The sequence below is a fragment of the Brachionichthys hirsutus genome, chromosome 10 (genome assembly GCF_040956055.1).
Source record: "Brachionichthys hirsutus isolate HB-005 chromosome 10, CSIRO-AGI_Bhir_v1, whole genome shotgun sequence".
Lineage (NCBI taxonomy): Eukaryota > Metazoa > Chordata > Actinopteri > Lophiiformes > Brachionichthyidae > Brachionichthys > Brachionichthys hirsutus.
In genome coordinates, this window is record NC_090906.1 from 10,402,179 (window position 1) to 10,422,529 (window position 20,351).

The 20,351-nt window shown below is 39.9% G+C and overlaps 1 protein-coding gene across 1 annotated transcript in view; it reads right to left on the reverse strand.

Moving 5' to 3' along the window:
• LOC137900306 (roundabout homolog 2-like) overlaps positions 1-17,187 on the reverse strand; it is a 60,392-nt gene extending 43,205 nt beyond the window's left edge. Inside the window, exons 1-2 of the mRNA XM_068744369.1 lie at positions 17,133-17,187; positions 14,054-14,380 (exon numbers count right to left, since the gene is read on the reverse strand). Of these exons, the coding sequence (XP_068600470.1) occupies positions 14,054-14,380; positions 17,133-17,187 (382 nt within the window). The remainder of the gene's footprint in view (positions 1-14,053; positions 14,381-17,132) is intronic.
• Between the last annotated feature and the right edge of the window lie 3,164 nt (positions 17,188-20,351).

A 20,351-nucleotide genomic window follows, 5' to 3' on the forward strand; every position in this document is an offset into this window, starting at 1 on the left:
GTTGAAAGTAAATTAGTGATGGAGAGAGTTAATGTATAAACCGCTGTGTGTTAATGTAAATCACACAGTGGTTAAAAAAAAAACCCACAGACACTCACATAGCATGCACCTGTCCAGGCTGTTCATCAAAGACAGGGAGAGAGCAAGTCGGACAGCAAGGAGGCAATTAGACACTCCGTCATCAAATATTTGGTTTGTTTGGCAGTAAAGAGTGAAAGAGACACAGCCGAGCCCGCTCAGCATGCTTCACATCAACTATTATCTCAGATAGACTTAGCGCAAGCAATTAACGCCAATCAGGGATTAATTGAGCTAACAGAAGGAGAAGGGCGGTTTTGGAATTGTTCCGCTTTAGCAGTCTTTCTAGCCCAATTATCCAAAGTCCAATTAAAACATTGCTGATTTCTTTGCCATATCTGCTCACAATTTGTGCAGATGTGCAGGTTTGCATGTGTGGTTGCACTGCACAAGCGCAGTTCCAATAAACCTTGCGTGTCTGTCGTCACTCTGCAGTTTCAAATTGGGAAAAAAACAAAAACTGCCTTTGAGGGATGTTGGATATATTGTGGAAGGAAGAGACACCACAGTAACAGCTTTTTAGCATTGAAACCATCTTGATTCAAACTATAATTCAAACAAATAATTTATAAATCTAGCAGCAAATGTATGATGTATATTAACACAATAATTATTTAATTAATGGGGGTGAATACTAATCATTTCATCTGGAACAAGCCTCATGGTGATGGAGCTTAATGAGATATTAGAGAGAGAACAGTTACATAGTGATGTAATAAAACAACCACGACAAAGCTGAGTAGTATCAGTGTTCATATAGTCAAAGTTCAAAAGCAGGGAGGTATTTATATCAAATAAAATATCTGTAAGATACTTTAAGTAAGGCTAACTGACCCTTAAACTATCAAAGTTGCCTTTCTTTAAAACATCACACTTCTGCATCGCAGACAATGAATTCGTAAGTTAAATTAATTTGGCAAGAATTTGCTTCATCATAATGTCCCGGTTTTTTAAAAGAGCCACAGTAAGATTATAATTGAATATGTGTTAAGAACATATACTGAATATTTAGAGCGTGTTGTCTTTTTGTGGCATTGGCATGGGAGACTCAAAGCACAATTGTATTCAGAAAAAAATATATATATTGTAAATACTTAATGACAACATGAATTAATTCAATAAATTATGCAAATGATAAAGGAGAAAGGATTCATATTTGATGTGGAAAAACCTCCTGTGAGGATGACTGCCCATGGTTGGGCCCATTTCGTAACTCAGTCATGAAAGGACCTGCTTATCTTAGGCGAGTCCTCAAACAAACTTGTACCCTGAATAACAAATTTGGTAAAATTGGTACCGTCTATACCACTTAAGCTTGCTTTTCATCCTGGATATTTTGAGTTTTTTGACAGGAGTTGTGCCGATGTATCAGAGGGTTGTAATTATGGCATGTTTCTGTTTTTAAAAAAGTGCTTATTTTCATGTTGAGAATCCGTGGACTTTTATCATTAGAGCAGCATCTTTATTTTGTGCAGACATGTATGGCAAGGAAATCAGGCAAGGGTCAAAAACCGGGTAACCAAGACAGGCAGGCAGAGAAATCTGAAGGAAGGGCATGTACACAGGAGTCAGGATCAGGATCAGGTTCAGGATACAGTGCTGGAAATGAGGGCCTGAGTCACGACAATCTGGCTAGGGTGTATTGTCTGAGCTGAGTACTGTATATGTCGTGTCTGGGCTGATGACAGATTAGCTGCAGGTGAGCATAGGAACAAAGGTGACTGGAATGATCTGATTGCAGGAGGAGGATCTGGAAGGCAGGGGACCTTAATGCATGGAAAACCATAGGCCCGCCTCAAGCTGTGACAATTAGTCAGAATCTAGTATGTGCCCACTATCGCAAGCTTCTTTGGACATGTTCTTTTTGGAGATTTCTGTCAATCTCTATATATTTTTTTAATTTAACATGCAGCAGGTAGTTATATTGCTTCTGAATGATGTATCTGGCAGCTTTAAACTCAATGCCCTTGACTCTTAAAGAGTCGCCGTGCACTTAAAATAAGGAATGACCAATTAGGAGACTTCTATCTCCTCAGATGTACAGTAACTGACCGAGACACTTATCTTGATTAAGCTGTGCCTGTAATGTCATTTTGGCTATCAGTGGATTTCCCATGACAGTTTTATGCACAACAGACTTGTGGCCTACTTCCACATTCGGCTATTACCTTGGCAAATACAGGCTTCATCTACTTTAATAAAAATTACAATAAAAATAATTTACACAGAAATATGTTATACTGTATAAATCTGGAAAAGTGCCACATTTTAAACTGATTGAGCGCAAAATCTTTAAGACACACATATTTCTTCACACAAACTAAACATGCTGTAACTCAAAAGCAGAAACATGTCATTAACCTGAAAATCATCTTCACCCTGTTTATTGTCCTCCAATCCCTTGCTTTTAGCATTTGGCACCACACTAGACAATGAGCCAATAGTACACAAACACGTCATTGAAATCCACACAAGCAGTACATTTCAGCTTAACAAATTACATGAATGGCCCCATTTTGTTAATCTTCTCATCCATTAAGTGATGCACCTTAAACTCCAGATTAATTAAGTTAAAAGCACACAAAGGTTGTGTTCCTGTGTTCCTCCCATAAAAGAATTAATATTAAAACACTGCTTATACACATGGATGATGAACTACTTTCTTTATTAAAAAAAAAGGAAATACTCAAAGGCCATAATATTAGATGAACACACTCAAGAGGACCGCCTCGGTTTAACAAGAATGATTGCAAATACTTCAGCTGCAGACTCTGGGAAATTGAGATGTTCAATGTCAAATCAACAAAAGACAGATTCTGTAAAGGAACAAGCTTGAGATTAATATTAAAAAAATCCAGTTAATTAACTAACATTCACCAAAGCCCTGTGAGAAATACGTTTAAGAAAATACTTTTGTCGATTTGAATGAAGTTAAAAAACATTTATATTTTAAATCTGTTGACTTTGTGGTGATAATTGTCTGTGTTAAATGTATAAAGATGACTTTTTTAGAGCTGCTCTACCAGTAACACTGCATGAAAATGCAGTGAATTACTGTCAGCTCTTTAGTCTTTATATGAGTGTAAATACCAGATGGCATTCGTTACCGAGCATGCAGCTAAAACAACACAAATGATCATAACGTGCTTTCTCTTGATGGTGTAGGCATCTCTATGCAGTAGATGCATACTATTATAGGGGCTTTATGACCCTGTGTGACAGCCGCCTCGCCATCCTACATCTCCGGGATGAGATGTTTGTTTATTTTCTACTTCATATGCATTTCCGCATGCTCTGTCAGAAAGCTGTCAGCTGTGGGGCTGAAGTGATTTTCCGCTGGTATTCATGGAGAAAATCCTGTTTGGATTCAGAGCTGCCTGACTTTTCTGATGCGTACGACTGCTGGAGACAGGCCTAGCAGGTTTAAGCAGATTAATTAGGGTGTTGCAAAGACTGTGAAGAAATCTTCTCTCCATAGATGCTATACCCACACACACACACACACACACCTACACACACAAGGAGTACACATTGTTGGAGGGCGAAAGCTTTTTCGTGGCCCCGACTTATTCCATCTCTCTCCAATATCTCAGTGTGTCTGTCTCACTCTGCATAAGCTTTGTGCACTTGTTAGCCCATTTGCAAAGAAAAGACTAGTCTGTCAATCCGGATTTTCAACTCGTGTCTTTTCATCAGAATTTAGCGACTGTTAAAGTGATGCAGTTCAAAACTAATGCACAACAGCAATACGGAAAGGGGAAAAGAACTTGTCCAAACTCCAACCAAAAGTTGTTGTTCCTTCAACACTTCCAGCATGCACCTAATTATACAATCTTATCTCACTGCACTGATTGATATTGAAGAAAAGACAAGGGCAGAATATAGAAGCACCCCCCCCTCCCCCTGGCTCTCTCCCCCGAATCCTCATCACCATCATCATTTTCATCATTACATGAAATATGACCGAGAGCATAATCCCACAATGCCGTGCAAATGTCGGTGTGAGTTAGCATCAAGAAGACACAAGAGATATGCATGCATCATCTGGCCAGGAGAACATCACTTGTGGGGAGACAGCCAGAGGCCCTAAGGAGGGGGCGTGAAGAGGAGGGGACGGGGGGTGAAAAAGAGTGACTGAAGGAGAATAGTGGTGGGAGAGAAGAAAAGGGTGGTGAATAGCAGAGGGGAATTGAATGGAAAGTGAAAAGAGAATGATTTACAATATTAGAGAGGAAAAGAATGGGATGAGTGGGATATTCAGCAGAGCACAAGCAGGAAAATAATACAGAGGCAATCAGAGAAAATGGAGGCATAATATCCCAGCACTGCATAATCTCCATAGATTCAAGCATAATGCATAATCTGCACAGGTTCAACAATACAACATGCGACCTAAATCTGAGCTACTTACAAAATGTGTGCCGTTTTGGTTGGTTTGCATCTCAGGATTGGATATTACAGGAAGGAGCTTGAATATGGGTGAATTTAGGATTTGTGTGTATGTGTGTGTGAGCGTGTGTCTGTGTGCATGATGCCGGGTGTCTTCTGAAAGGTACGGACAGCTGGGGTGCCCATGCATGCATCATGGCTGAGCCTCTGCTTTATACTCTAATGCCCTTCGCTGACTAGATTAAAAACCCAAATGACAAATGCATGGAAGCTGGTAACATCTGTTCTGGAACACACTGTCCATCCCTCCGCATGCTGAGCTCTATTGGTCACTCAGTCCCGGTCCCCATGCAGACAACATCTGCAGCAGTGGACTAGTGCACATTAGCTACCGGAGCATGAGACCAAGCTAATCCACTAACCATGAAATCATCAGCCTTAACTCACAAATGTTTTATAAAACTGCCATCCACATTTTCACCTCCTGCATAAATATTACCTGCATGTTTAGAGCTTACTGGAATAGTTTTAGTGTAGGTGTGTTTGTTTTTTGGTTTTTTTTAACCATCTTTACGTTTTTTAACCATCTTTACATCTCCAGCAACTGCTGAAGGAAATTGTAAAAAGATGTTAAAATGTTGAGATGCTCAGATCTACCATATTTTGTTCTCTGCCTAGTATCCATATCTTTTTTCCTGCAGGACACGGCAAACAGGCCAGTCTAAAAAAAAGCAGCACAGCCTTTCTTAAAAGCATGCTTCTGTTGCAAAAAAATTATTCACTTCTGCAACAAATGCAATTACACTGCATGCCAGACTTCAGTATGAAATTGCATTACATGTGAAGTAAAACTACTAAAGACTCTTTAACGCCCTAGCATGTGCTAACAATCACTTCTGATTCAGATAAGAGGTTTTTACAGCTGCACTGAATGAGTTAAAAATCTTTACTGCAGAGAGTAAATGGAGCATAGAAGCAGAGAAAATTACTTGAGAAGGCACCAGATCCTTGTTGGCAACCAAGAAATTTAATTAATTTGGAGATTACGTAAAATGAAACTGTATATTTTAAACACAGTTTAAAAAAATATACTATACAATACATATTGTATGTACATAGTATATAATCTCACATGACACTTTGGGCTTTATTTTACACATGGTGCAAAGTGTCATTGTAAGAGTCGCCCAACACAGTTGTCAGCTTTCACCCCCAGGGCTCACATTATTTAAGTACACATATGTGTGCACCACCAGAGTGCATGAGGTGTAGTCACACACATTGTTGAGATGGTGATTTCATAATTAAAAAAATAAATAAAACCTGGTCTAAAGTCACAGCATATAGCTTCATAAGATGCTTTATTTTATTTATTTTTTTAATTATGCGTCATCTGCCCTGGAATACAGGCACTCACATTACAGGGTTTCCTGTTCAAGATGATGACATATATTGTTTCAAAGAAGTTACAAAAGTTAAAAAAAACATGTAATATACGCAGATAAAATAATAGTAGAGAGGCAAAAGGGCAATATGAGCGTTTCCATAACATTGGGCTCTCACCTGCTTCAATTGTGGTTCAGAAAAACACACATCAGCCATTAACATTAGGTTACGGTAAGTTGATAGATAACATGCTTTACACTATCATTGTGCGTGTCAGCAGTTCTTTTTTTTTTTGTGCTGCTGGAGAACGAAGTACTGTAAATAATATTCCTCTCATCAATAATGTATACTGATTTTCCCACCTCTCTACTATGAATGCAAATTACAATTTTTATGACCCAAACATTAAGCTGCAATCCAGGTTCATCGTCATCACACAGGATACTGAGCGCACTTGGTTCTGACTCTTACATCCAGTTAACCTCCTTTACCTCTCAACATTAAGAGTAACTATTGCTGGCCTCACTCAGAAGACACCTGTCAGAGGGGATTGACTCTTATTAGCCGCCTTGTTGCAAAAACATCCTGCACAACAGCGAGATAATGAATTCACATACACTATAGGGGGGGGAGCAGATGGAGCATACGATAGGATAAAAACAAAAACAGGCCATTGAACAGCAGTGCACTCTGGTACGGAGCATTTATTTATGAAATAGCCTCACCCAGGTAAAAAAGAAACAGGTGCTTGAGTGTTCCGGCCTGTGGTTTGGACAAAGGAAAGATCCTACATTCGGCGGATTTCATGAATTAATCAAGCTTCTGGATATTCCCTTTCCTTTTTACTCACTGAGGTGTATACTGGATGAGTCCGATGTCATCTCACCGCTGCCCAGGCACTCTTCGTGCATGAAGAATCAGAGAATACATTGGAAAGAGTTGTTGTTGACGATCTCTGGGCAAACTGCTGTGAATGGATGGGCAAACGGAAGTCTGGGATTTAACACTTAGGCGTTACAGCAGTACCTTGGCCTAGATTGGTGGAATGTTCGGTAGGCCACATGAATAATAAACCAACTGCAAAGCCCCTCTGCCTGGCTGATGATGTTCTTCACTCTCATCACCCCAGCTAGACGAGAGATCGCTGAGGGGAATGGATAAGCTTACTCAAATTAAAGGCATTACACCATGAAAATACAAGCTAGATTTTTAACACTATAACTAGCTGCCAGCTTAGTTGAAAATACCAGAAGAGCGTGATGATACCACAATATTTTACTGCTGCTTGTGAGCGCATGCTTTCCTTTTTTTTTTTCTTAGCAACAATTGTACCTTTAAGATTCTTTTCTCACATCTAGAGGTTTGTCTCTATGGGTAGATTGTACACCAATCACAGCACAGCTACAATCTTGAACTATTAAAGAGACAAAAGGCAGCTTTCAGTCCATTCACACAATCCCAATGCATGTTGTAGAAGCATGTCGCCATGCTATTTTACATTTTGCATTATACCCTTATCTGAAAATCCCAGTATTGATAGCTGCCTATATATAGTTCTCATGAAATATGTCTGGATGTGGCTTTCAGAAAACAAGACTGCACCCATACAGCTTTCAAAAATGACAGCAGCAATAAGTTACAGCTGTATATGAAGCAATGTGAAGGCCTCATTCAAGGACAGCTTATGGGGAGCTTTAGCCAGCACCAAGTAACATAAAAGGAGATATATAGCCATGCTTCAAATTCAAATGCTGAAACATGACTGCATTAAATAATAACCAATAATATACTGCGTCACAATATGCCACCTTGAAAGGTGGACAGCAGCTTGCAATGAATCATGCTGTGATCAATCATGTCGAAAATGGATTGTGATGCATGGTCTTTGCAAAGTCCCAGCTCAAATATGTGCCAGGAAAATAAAACATCTCCATATGTACAGCAACAGCTACAATTACTGCATTTAAAAGTAATATCTGGATTTATTTATCACATAATCCTTCCTTGGTCGAGTGTGATTTAAGCATCCACCCATTTGTGTCCAATTGTTAAAAAAAAATGTTTTTATGCATATCATCATATTAATTGAATCCTATCAAACCCATTGAGCAACTACAAGCATCACAGATGCAACTTAAATTGCATAACAATTATATAATACACAGTTGCTTCTTCAATGAATAAGAAAGCTTCAACAGCGTAAAACCACTTAACATTCTTCTTCACACCAGGCATATGTTTCTTCCACCCGACTGTAAGAAAGTGCACCAGGGCTCTTAAAGATGTTTGCATGGTCCAATTAACACCAGATGCTAGCCCTTAGCTAACTTACAGAACCCCAATATGCACAGACCTCCAAGGAGTAAGCATGGTCCAGTTAGCACCAGATGCCAGCCCCCTTTCCCACTGTCTTCAGCCAAAAAATGTGCATAAATTAGTTCCACTCGCCTGGCTGGGCCACGTCTATATTTGCACCATTTCAAAGAGAACACCTCTCACAGATCAAATTGAATCTCCTATATGTTGAAAAACCTGTATGTCACTGATGATTTTCGACTTAGGGCAAAAATAAAGTGCTGAGCGAATGAAGACATGCTCCTTTCATCAATAGACTAATAACCATAGACAGCAATTACAACAAAATACAAATATCCAAATTGTACATCTCAAATTTTACTACAATTTTCCTCATCAATGTCACAAAGATTCAAATGATTCAGGCAAGGGTGAAAAAGTATGAACCGAATACCTCACATCCGTCATTTACCATTCACCATCCATCAAAATTAAATTACTATCAGCTCAGTGCTTTGTAGAAGGACTCGGAGTAAAGCTATTGCGGATGCGTGATACGCACCAGTAAATAATTTAAAATGCAGGTAATTATTCTAATTTGCCAATTGATTCTAAAGTGGTCTTTGTGTGACTCTGAATAAGTTGGACTCCACAGAGTGTCGGAAAAACTTTCAACACTCTGGGGCGCCTGAGCTCACAGGGTTGCATTTCCCAAACAGCAATGTCAACAACAGAGCCTGGGAGTACTTATTACTGACCACCCGGAGCTGCAGTATCTGATTCGAAGGACAGAACATGCCACGACATAAACAGCAAACATCAAGCCAAAAAGTATTTATCAGCGAGGCACATAACACCTTCGGGTGAAGTTTGAGATTTGTGTTTCAGGTCACTGCTGCGTTTCGGATTGCCTAAACTGCTGCACAAAAAATTAATAGCAGATCATGTGTTGCCTAACAAGAGCAAGATGAGTGAAAAAATGCCTGAGCGTGTTTGTGATCAGGCATATAAGGGGATGGAAGGATAGGAGAGGGCTTTGTTCGCCTAAGGCTTCTAAGGAATAATCCTCCAGTTGTTCTGGTATATTGACGGAGCTTGGGCGATGGCTCTTTAGGTGCAAGTAAATACCCGTCCTTCACAGCATGAGAAAGGATAATATCCATCCTGACATGTTCTATGTTTCTCTACATCTGAATTGAAAATTCCACATATCCCAGGTGACATCGTTTTGTGTGTGTGTGTGTGTGTATTTTATCAGAACATTTTAAAAGAGCACACAATTTATCGCACACATTTAGTTGCACCATAATGTGAAGATGACTGCTAATGACCCCTCAATGTCTAAGAAAGGTCAGGTCTGCCGAGCTGGCTTCACAAAAGTCGTCGCTCTGTACCAGCTTAATGAGAGGAAATGCAGAGGAAGGCAAGCGGGATGAGCACACAGGAGGGCGGCTGGGCTGGCAACAGATGGCGCAATGTGGCAAACCCATCTACTCACGGAAAACATTGACAATCTGCCTGGAAACACAAAGCTGGCAGGCACTAGCTTTGGATGTTGTCAATGGATAAGAGTGAAATACATGATTAATGGTAACTTGCCACTTTGTAAAACACTAGAGGGTCTCCCAATAGAAACCACACCAGAACTAACTGTAAGTGGTGTACTACATTTTCAGCTTCACACTTCTAATGCTAATAGGAGGCTTAATAATAGTCATGCCTGGCCACAGTCTCATTTCTAGTTCTGCAACAAAATTACAGTTTTGACTCTCAAATTATGCAGATTAGCCTAAATAATGGGTCAAATCAAGGTCATCTACTGAAGACTGCACTGAAAAGCAGACAAAAAGCCGAGACTAAAATAAAAAAGAGACTTGACAAAACCCGAGGTCAAAGTTAGCACCTATTGCTGCTGCCTTTATGGCTTGAATAAATACTATTAATAACACACATAAATAAACACACACACACGAAACTGCAAACTGTTTTTCCACCAGTTACCAGCAAGTGTTTTAACAGATCACGTGAGATATCTCACCATCTACTGTCTGGATTGGCAAATGATTTAGAAACAGGCATCCATTTTGTTTCATCATGAACGGAATATTAACATTTATTATCTACTTTTGTTAATGAGCATCATCTTCATCCATCTTCCTCACAGTAAATTCAGTGTTGAGCAGCAACTTGCAGCATGCCAACTAAGGTGCTGAGCACAATAAACGTATAATAACAGCATAGCATAGCTATATATTAGTTAGCATTGTGAACATTTAACTGTAAACATCGCTCCCAAGCACGACACAAAGCCATGCGCATGGACACAGACTTTCCCAAGGTATGATGGATTACACTCCACCCAGGAATCCCCTTAAATACAGTTTGATTGGCAACAAAATCTGTGAAAACTGACCTGCACGCTGATAAATCCTAATTCTCAAATACACACTTCTCAATACAATAAAAGTCTTAACATCAACCAGTTAAGACTGCTCCAAAGACCTTTACACAAGTTTCATATTTGCCTCCTGTAGACGGCAGAATTTAATCCATGAATGTATGGAAAAACTACTCTTCTTATTCTCTTTTTTTTTGTAAGTGAACTAGGGAAAAAGTCAACTTAATCTTCAGGTTTTTTTGTAGTGAAGGACACCAATGCGTGTCACCTCCTTTCAAAACATCACCATTTTATGTCTTACCACCCCCTTCTAATACTTTGAGGAAGACGTTCTAATTCCATCAACAGCCACTCACTCTGATGATTACTGCCGGTCCACTGGCGACCTGAGGTCACACAGCTATTGCTCCCACTGCTCTGAAGTGCTGCAGCGTCTGAATAGAACGTCTGCAGATGTGAAAAGCCATCTCTGTGGCTGGCCACACAATGACAGCAGGTGACTGTTGAATATTAAAATCATATATTTGGTTGCGAGGAAAAACTGACACACTGAAACAGTAAGAGAAACACAAAGACTCTTGTTGATCAAGCAAAAATACAAGATCCTCTAATAATAAACAGACATGGCCTCATTTCACTGTGAAATGGCTGATGTTATCGTTCGTGTCAAATATGCACTCAACAAGTCCGTGCAGGAAATAGAATTGTTGAAATGTAAAAATGTTCCTTCACTGGCCTTGGATTAAATTTGCTTCTCTCCATCATCTTCCTTTTTTATTACCAGTCTGAGAAAAACAAGGATGATATACAACAGAAATGAAATGTTGTGTTAAGACTTTCTTACTCTGGTCCCAAATACGGTTTTCTGCACAGCTATTAATTGGGATGTAAATGATTATTTGCCAGTAGCCATATTTAATTTTTCTATGGGAAGAAAAATAAAACAATCTTGATTTCTTGATCATTTAAAAAAAGGAAATATTCTGATACTTGTTAACATTTGATAACCTCTTACACAAATAAAGTCTTTTGTATCACATTTAATTATACCCCTCCAGATTTCATTCAGACACAAGCTCATAAAATGCATGATGAACCCCATAAATTGAGTTTGTACAGCACAAATGCAGCCGAGGGAGCAGCAGCAGCCCTCTAGTCAGTCGCATTTTCTAACCCATTGGTTGAGATGCAATTCCATATCCCATTAGAAAAATTTGTGTGTGGACTCTAAGGAAACAGAGTATTTTGAGCGAGGCTCATTGTCAGTGCTTCCCCACAGCACTTTCATCTAACCGCTTGTTCCCACCGGCAGCATAGCATGACAACTTTTGGCTGCAGCAATACTGGCAGGATCCTGCAGCCCCTTGAAGGAATCATGTGATTATGCATCCAGCCTGTAGCCATGATATGCCGAACTGAACAAAGAAGACTGGAGGCTGCCTTGGCTGTACTGTATTTTATGTAAGCGAAATGCCAGAAAAGGTAACCTATTGACACTGTGTACGCAAGAGAAAAGCAGATAGTTGCTGGAAAACAACTCTGTTTGTGGTTAGTAGGCAGAGAGCATTTCAAATTTCATTTGGAAAGACCTTTCTTGTAGAACTTAGTCAGTCACATAAAATGTTAATTAATTGATAATTTACATGCTCATATTCACATTCAATAAACATTGGGAATGCCAGTGTTAAGGGGCCATTGTTATGCATGCTCCTTCAGACCTCCAGACTTGATGTGCAGACCCCGCCTGACACACTGATCCCTTACGATTCCCCAACAATGCCATGTTTTATCTATGAGGCACATCACAAAAAAGGCATACAAATTCATGATCTTTGAACCCTAAAAAGCTGCAGCAATATCGCACAAGACATTAAAGCCAGTGTGCCAAGCATGATTGAAGCTGCTCGGCGGAAAAAGCATTATTCAGATTCAGTGCCTGTATATTGTGTGCTTGATATTTGCAGCAAAATTCTGTATTTATCTTACTCGCCATATGTGTTGCAGGAACATAAGTAGCATACCTCTCCTCCAACAATAGGAGGCAAAGAAAAAAAATAATTTGTAGGAAATAATTGTAGCTGCTACATTCTGGAAATGAATTTAAAATGCCTGTTTGAGCAGCAAAATGCCAACAAGCTTTTATTTTACTCAAGGAGAACCCCCACAAAATCACTCTGACACGGTCATTGTGTTGATAAAGAAAGCGTCCATTCAGTCAAGGGATGGAGTGGAGCAGTCATTTGTCTCAGCATTTGTGTCCTGACATGAAAGAGGCTCCTTTCATTTTTTCTCAGAAGATTTATTCACTGTCTTAGTCCAACTATGTTCTACAGCATAAATTGTAAAGTGTGAATTATGATTACATTGGGACAGAACATTGGTATATTAGCTTAAGTGCTTGATTGTAATCAACTAGAATAATAATGTTGCGGTGTCTCATTATATATATATATATATATGTCAGTTCTGCAGCCTCGAACAAACACGAAACATGAACACACACAGACACCCACACACACATTTCAGGACCTCTAAAATACCCGGAATATCGTGAACATGTTAGTACACTTCACCATTATTGATCTGAGCAATCAAGATGTGGAAAATGTGCCACACAAAAGAAACACAAAGATCTCTGATAGTAATGACCGAGTCACTATTAGGAGGGCTATTTTCTATTTATTTTTTATTCCTTGCTTTTGAATCTATTTTATAATGAAGACTTGTGAAAATGTTAATGCAAATATCACAATACTGCACGAGAGAGCTGTATAAAAATTTAAAGTCAACTCCATAGGACGTTTCTATAGGCAAATGTGTTTAGTAAAATGAACAACAATTTGGAATGTGCCGTTTGCCTGGAATTCCCTTTCCTTGGCCTTGGTGCAGCGTCCCTATGAGAAAAGAGGACAGACAGTGTGTGTGTGCATGCGTATCCATGTGTGCGTCAGAGCGAATGTGCATCTTGTTTATGGCAAGGAATCAGCTCAGTTTAGCACATAATGGAAATGTGAATAGCCCGGAGCGCCTCTCTCCCACATAGGGAGATAACTGGCTGGGAGCATGCTGCTTCCTTCCAAATCCAAACAGTGAAAGGCAGGTAGCAGGGTTAAAATCCTGCTCCCTCTCCTCTCCCTCCCTGGAGCGATTCACAACTCTGCCCGTATATTACTCAAACAGGTCTCACTAGCAGTCTGAAAACATATTCACACATATATGCACACACATGCAATCCACATGGCTTCACATACGCACACACTTGCAGGTTCAGTGGATAGGTGACGTCGCTCATATTATGATGGATAACATCTTACACGAGCATCCCTTGGCACAACAGTCCTAAAATGTTATGCTTCATTAAACATAAACTGTATCCTTTTCAGATGAGCACATTTCCGCCGCACAAATGGTTTCCAATCTCTGTGTGACATTTTTTTTTTTTTTGCGTCATGCAAGAGCACAATTTCTTTTCCCAGGACATTCGCACCAAACATGATGATGACTTACATGCTACTTCCAGAGATGCATTCCGGCTTACGGCCTCTCCCAGGTAGTTTCGGGCCACACACACGTAGCTGCCATCGTCAGGTTTGCTGCGTCGCCCGTGGACAATACGCAGGAAGAAGAGGGAACCGCTGGGCAGCAGCATGCGGTGGGAGCGGGGGTTGTCACGGTCCGTCTCAACGCGCTCCCCATCTTTGTACCATTCCACCGTTGGGGCTGGGCGGCCTTCTGCCTTGCAGTTGAGAGTGGCCGGTTCCCCTTTGGACACAATGAGGTTAGAGGGGTGCTCCACAATGCGGGGAGGGGAGTCTTCCTGGCGAAGACGAGACCCTGGAGGGGAAACAAGCAATTCAATGTGACCCATTAAACAAATAGCCACAATCTTTACATGCATAAATAATGCACTTAAAGTTGGCTGCAGCAGCCAACAGCAGTATCATGGGATAAAAAAGTGAACTATTTAATAATAAATGCATTAAAGAGAAAAAAATCATCTAAGTGCAGTGGAAAAACAGGAACACGAACGTCGTAGATGCGGGAAATCAAATGAAGCTGTTGATTAGCATTTCATTATTGATAAGACTAAAATAAAATCACATCTGAGGAAAGAAAAAAAACTGCAGTTCTCATAGTTCTCATGTGTCTCTGATATCATATTGCTGAACTACACACATTTGTAAATGTAATAAAGTATGATTAGTGAGACAAACAATATATACAGTATATACATTAATTACAGTCCTTGAAGGAAAGTTGATGAGTTTCACATTTTACTGGATGCACTAAATGCTGCATTACTACACTGAGGCTCACATATTTACTTTCACAGTCCGGAGACGTGGTGTTATTACATCTTATTAGCTTTACACGTTCTATCAAATACTAACATCACCAAACATGTCGTCTCAGTGGGTGTGGCGCAGCGACTTTATTTGATTTTGATTTGATAATGTTTTGAAACGCTTTAAAAACATAGGTGGCTCTTGCTTATGTGGATCCAACACTGATAAACGGACGGCCTGTGAAAGTCTTCTATATGGTTGAGTCCAGTCTCCACTCTGACTAATGCAGGGCTTGAGACAAAGCAACATCATTTAAATTGGATCACTGAAGTTCTGGGTAGTTTAGTGATTGGTGCTGTCATTCAGTAACTCCTTTGGGCCTGGCCAGTTCCAGTGTTTGCCTTTTTTCTCCACTCATGCTCCAGCACCCCATGACCCTGAATATAGACGAGCAAGGATGGACTAGGAAGAATATTAATATATTTTGATTTTATTAGTGAGAGTGTAATATTTGCATTTAAACAGATGAAAAGTTGTATACTGCCTCTCACTCTGGTTCAGAATATAATGAAATAATTTACGGATGTGGTTCTTGTCAAAAAGCATAAAGAATTGTATTTCATCCAAGAATGTCAAATCTGGACCATCAAGCTTCATGTGCTATCAGGTCCTTCTCTCTCTCTCTCTCTCTCTCTCTCTCCCTCTCTGCTGATTGGTCGGTTTATGGGGCTCTATCCATGGTGCTGAAGTGGAGACTCGATGTCAGAAACACGCTAGGCCTAGTTGTAAGCAGGAACCACTCAAAGTGAAATCACTGCGAGGTGACATTCGTCGAGCAGCTGAGCTCAACGGGTTAGCCAGACGGCATCTGTTGTCTTCACTTGTGCCTCTTTTTCAAGTAATTGATCCTAAACTCGTGGTGCAATGTCGCTACGTATAGTTACCCATGTAACATACAGGAGCACAAATTCAATGTATTTGTACTTTCGTTGCGTTTTTCTATTTCTTCTTTCTTTCGTCTAATCTCAGAGGTAAATACACTTTTTACTCGAATATATTTGACCAACAGTTTTAGTTTGCAGCAACATTTCAGATGTTATACCCTTCCTGTCCAGCGAAACCTCCATGCTTTTTGAGTTATCTTGCTAACAGACAGAAACACAGACAGACAAACACCAGTGATTACAGAGCCTCACCTCGGTAATTAAAAAACATTAGATTATAGTCAAACAATCACAGGGACTATTTTACTGCATTTACTAAGGCAAATGTCCGTCCGTCCGTTGGCAAGATGACTCAAAATGTTTGGATCTGGATGAAATTAGTAAATATATCTACAACAGCTGGAGAAAAACAGCATAATATAAGCTTCAAAAATATATTGTATGATTTATTTCAGAGTCATTGCATGATACCACTTTGCTTTGGAGTGCACAGAAGTGCGCTCACAAATGAAGTCGAAACACAAAACTGATCCGAATGGCCTGGAACAACCCAAACCCACATGCACACTCACCCTTTGTACCAATACCCATGCACCTCCATCACAGATTCGTTTTCTGTTGGCGGCAGGGCACAAACTAATACTTCATACTAAAGGAAAAGGGCAACACTTCTCGTAATGAATTATATTCTTTTGAAAATTTGCATAGGAGGTTCACGCACAGAATGAATAACCTGTATACACAGCCAGGGGTAAGTTTCCAGGCTGTATGAGTAAGCATCCATGCCACATATTTCAGCTATAGGATAAGGAGTTAACTCCATCATTCGCCTGAACAACCTTTTTACACATGGCCACACGGAAAGTGACCCGTGAAAAGTCCAGCACAGCAAACTGAACCCCATAACAGACTTACAACACTTATTCCTGTGAAATACAGGGAGGTGAAATGATTTAAAAGAATTTAATTATGTCGTCTCTCCTTTCAGAATAATAAAAGTAAATTAAAAATAAAGTTCTGCGGAAATACTAAAAAAGCCTGTAGGAATAGTATTCAAGAGTAGACGTGTTCAATTAGTCATCCCTCATAAATAAATGAGCAACAATCGACCATCCAAGCCATTAAATAGTTTGCCTGGCGCAATAGCTTGCATCAAGAATAAATTAATCTGCTATGTTATAACGCATTAACTTGGTCCGTTGATGGTTTTAAAGAGGAACAAATCAAACGCACACAACGTGGGCTACAGCCACTATACCGATGCTCTTAAACTGACAAGTCAAAGAAACAGCCCGGTGCGTTTTCATAAAGCTTAAAGAGCAAACATGTAGAAATAACGTCCATGAATCATCTTACCGTCGATTTGGGCATAAAGCAGTCCACAGAGAAAGAGATACTGTAGAGGACCCATTCTGGCATATTGGCCCCGTAAGCTATGGGTGCATGAATTCCTCCTCAAGCGAAAAAAAAAAAAAAAAAAGAAGCACAATTTACTCGCACGGCTTTTACTGTTTCAAGTTAGAGAAATAAAACCGCCAAAATATTTATTTCAATCACTGGCAAAATAAAAAATAAAAAACAAAAAACAAAAAAAGCATTCCCATCCGCGTGTCCATCCCCCTTCTTCTCCAAGAAGCGCACCAGTAAAGCTGTGGTGTGTGTCGGCTTGCAGGCACGCTGGGAAATTTCTGCAGTCACCAACAGCACACATCACCGACGCCCGAAGACGTTCCAGTTTCTCCGATGGTTTCCCCGGTCCGCATTATTATTTATTTATTTTATCCTCTTTTTTTTTTTGCGACACTTTCCAGCGTCCCGCCGCTGTTTTGGAAACGCGTTGATCCTTACGCGGGACAAGCGAATGAAGGGTGTGGGGGGGGGGTTGAGTCAGAGGTGTGGAGCTGCACGGTGCAGCTCGGCGCAGCGCAGCGCAGCCCCTCCTCTCCGCTCCGCTGGCCGGAGAGAAACTAAACATAATAACGCAGCCGAACAGACATGAGAGGGAATCGGATCATTTGCATTCTGGATAGTTTCCGTTCTAATTGAAATCTAATTTACGGATCCTAACATTTAACATTTAGTTCGTATTTATTTATTTTTTACATTATTTTATAATTGGCCATTTGTAGTGATGAGCCCGTCAAACATAAATAACTCATTAATTGTTGCCTTCTCTCTTTGTTTGTCCTTGCCTCTTCCTAACGTTCTGGCAGCACGCGTGAACGCGCCGTCCTTGTGTACGCATGAAGGACAGGCTGACAAGTTTGCTTCGGCATTTTCAGCAAGTTAAAATAAATCAAATTCAAAGAAAAGAATCCCCATCATGCTAACTCTGTAACTTGAGACACAGAACTGTTACTGGAGCAATGTTGTTTGACCAACAAACGTCTCCTCATCAGCAGATCTCCTCCATTACATATTATTGTCCTCCACCACAAAGTGGGTCAGAGATGCTGGAGTGGCTCTCGTCTGTCTATGAGTGTGTGTGGGGCGTGTGCGTGTGCACCGGGTCACACTTCAGACTGCACGTGTTATCTCCAAAACCATAAGACAGGCAAAATACAGGTAATGGGGAGCTTTAACTGGTCAATTGAGTTCAAAGATAACACAAATCTGCTATTGTTGGAGTCATTGCTGTCAGTTTGCATTTTGCACTGTACGTGAAAATGACATTTTGTAAATATGTTTACTCTACCACTGTTCAAAGTTCAAAAATCACTGCTGAAAAATATTTTTTTGTTGGAGTTATAGCTCTTGATTTGAAATGTGATTTTGGTGCATATAGTTTCACACAACAACGAACATGTGACGGAGACATTGATGACGACATCTTCTGGTGTATTGTATATTTTTTATTTAAGTCTTTCTGATACAATTCTACACAATCCTGCCTAAAAATCAATTTGAGTGTTGGGAAATACATATAGAACATTTTGCTTTAATTGGGTACCAGTTTATAGTCATGGTTCGAAACATTATTGCAATGGTGCAGCCCTCAAACAAACACAAAAAGGCACTTCATTCATGCCCACTCCCTGCGATGCTTATCCTGCCTTGTCCTCAATACTGGTCAATACTGTCGATATCAATATAAATGCGGTGCCTTGCTGTGAGATGAGAATGAGGCGGGCTGGCATCAGGTGATATTGATCCACAGGGTGAAAATTAAACCATTTTCGACAGTGTTCAGAGCAGTAGATCGAATAATAATTGTAGACAATGGCTAAATTGAGCCCTTGTGACAGTTGTGTAAAGTGAACACAGTCATTTAAATTGAAAGGATCTCATCCATCACAGGATGATGTTTTCAATAGAAATGTCTTGCCTGATTGGCCTTTTGGCAGCATAGCTGGGTTCATACTGTTGTGAAGACCTATTGCCTCACAATAGATTTCAGTTAACAAGCCTTTAACAAAACTGCAGTGTTGAAATATACTGTATATATATATATATATACCTAAGTGGCATTTTAGGATAAAAAGGGGAAAAAAGTGTTTTATTTCTCTTCCTAAAAGCCATGAGGCACTACAGGATCTCAAGTGGAAACAGACAACCCCCCCCCCCCCCCCCCCCGTTAGCATTTCCAGGGGCTATTATTGTGCTGCTGTCACAAAGACAATAGATCGTTTTCTGTTTTCCTTAAAGTAGCAATTATCCAGAACGGAGAACAAAAGAGTGACTTTATTATTTTATTTAGTATATACTGAAGGCAGATAGAAATACCGTCAGCCTAACAGTCTGACTGGATCTCCAGTCAGCTTTCATTACCCCCCAGGAAATTCTGCGAGTGTGTGGCTGACAAAATTGCTCATTGAAAGCGAGGATTATATGGAACCAATCTAAACGCAGATGGTGCCATTATTCTAAAGCCATTACATCGTGCAATCAACATTTGCTTCGTAATGATACCTTAAAGCCGCCCCCCCCAAAAAAAAAAAAAAACAGAAAAAAAAAAAAAGTTGAATGCTCCCTATGCTCCCAGTTCAAGTACCGGCAATCTTTTACTGATTGTTTTTTTTCAGATTTTATGCTGAGGATGACCTCAAGTCATTTTGCACACCCTCTCTTGCAAAAGTGCAAGGACATAATAAATGTGCCTTTTAAGAAATTAATTGCCTCACGCAAAATCTGTCAAGGTGAACTTTAATGACTGGGGATGGAAATTTCAAGAGTATCTTACCACCATTTGTACAACTGACATAAACTGCATTTCTGCTATTTTAGATCGAAATAACTTTGCGCTGGTAAATAAATGTTAGATACCAGTCTTGTTGGTGATAGACAGTTAAAAACTGCAATAGAGCTGCAGCCAAAACCAATATCTAGAGAAATATTAAAAAGATCACCTCAGATGCAAATCAGTTGTAATGAATATGAGTCATCCAGTGAAATCCTCACAGATAAGAAATCAATTCATGATGTTGACATACTCACACGGTGACTAGAGCTACTAGAAATAAAAAGATAAAAGGTCCATTCGGAAACCCTGAAAATTACATACATAATATCCAAACCTTGAAAAATAAACATTGTAAAGCATCCTTTTTGCTGAATTGTATAAAATAAATGGTATAA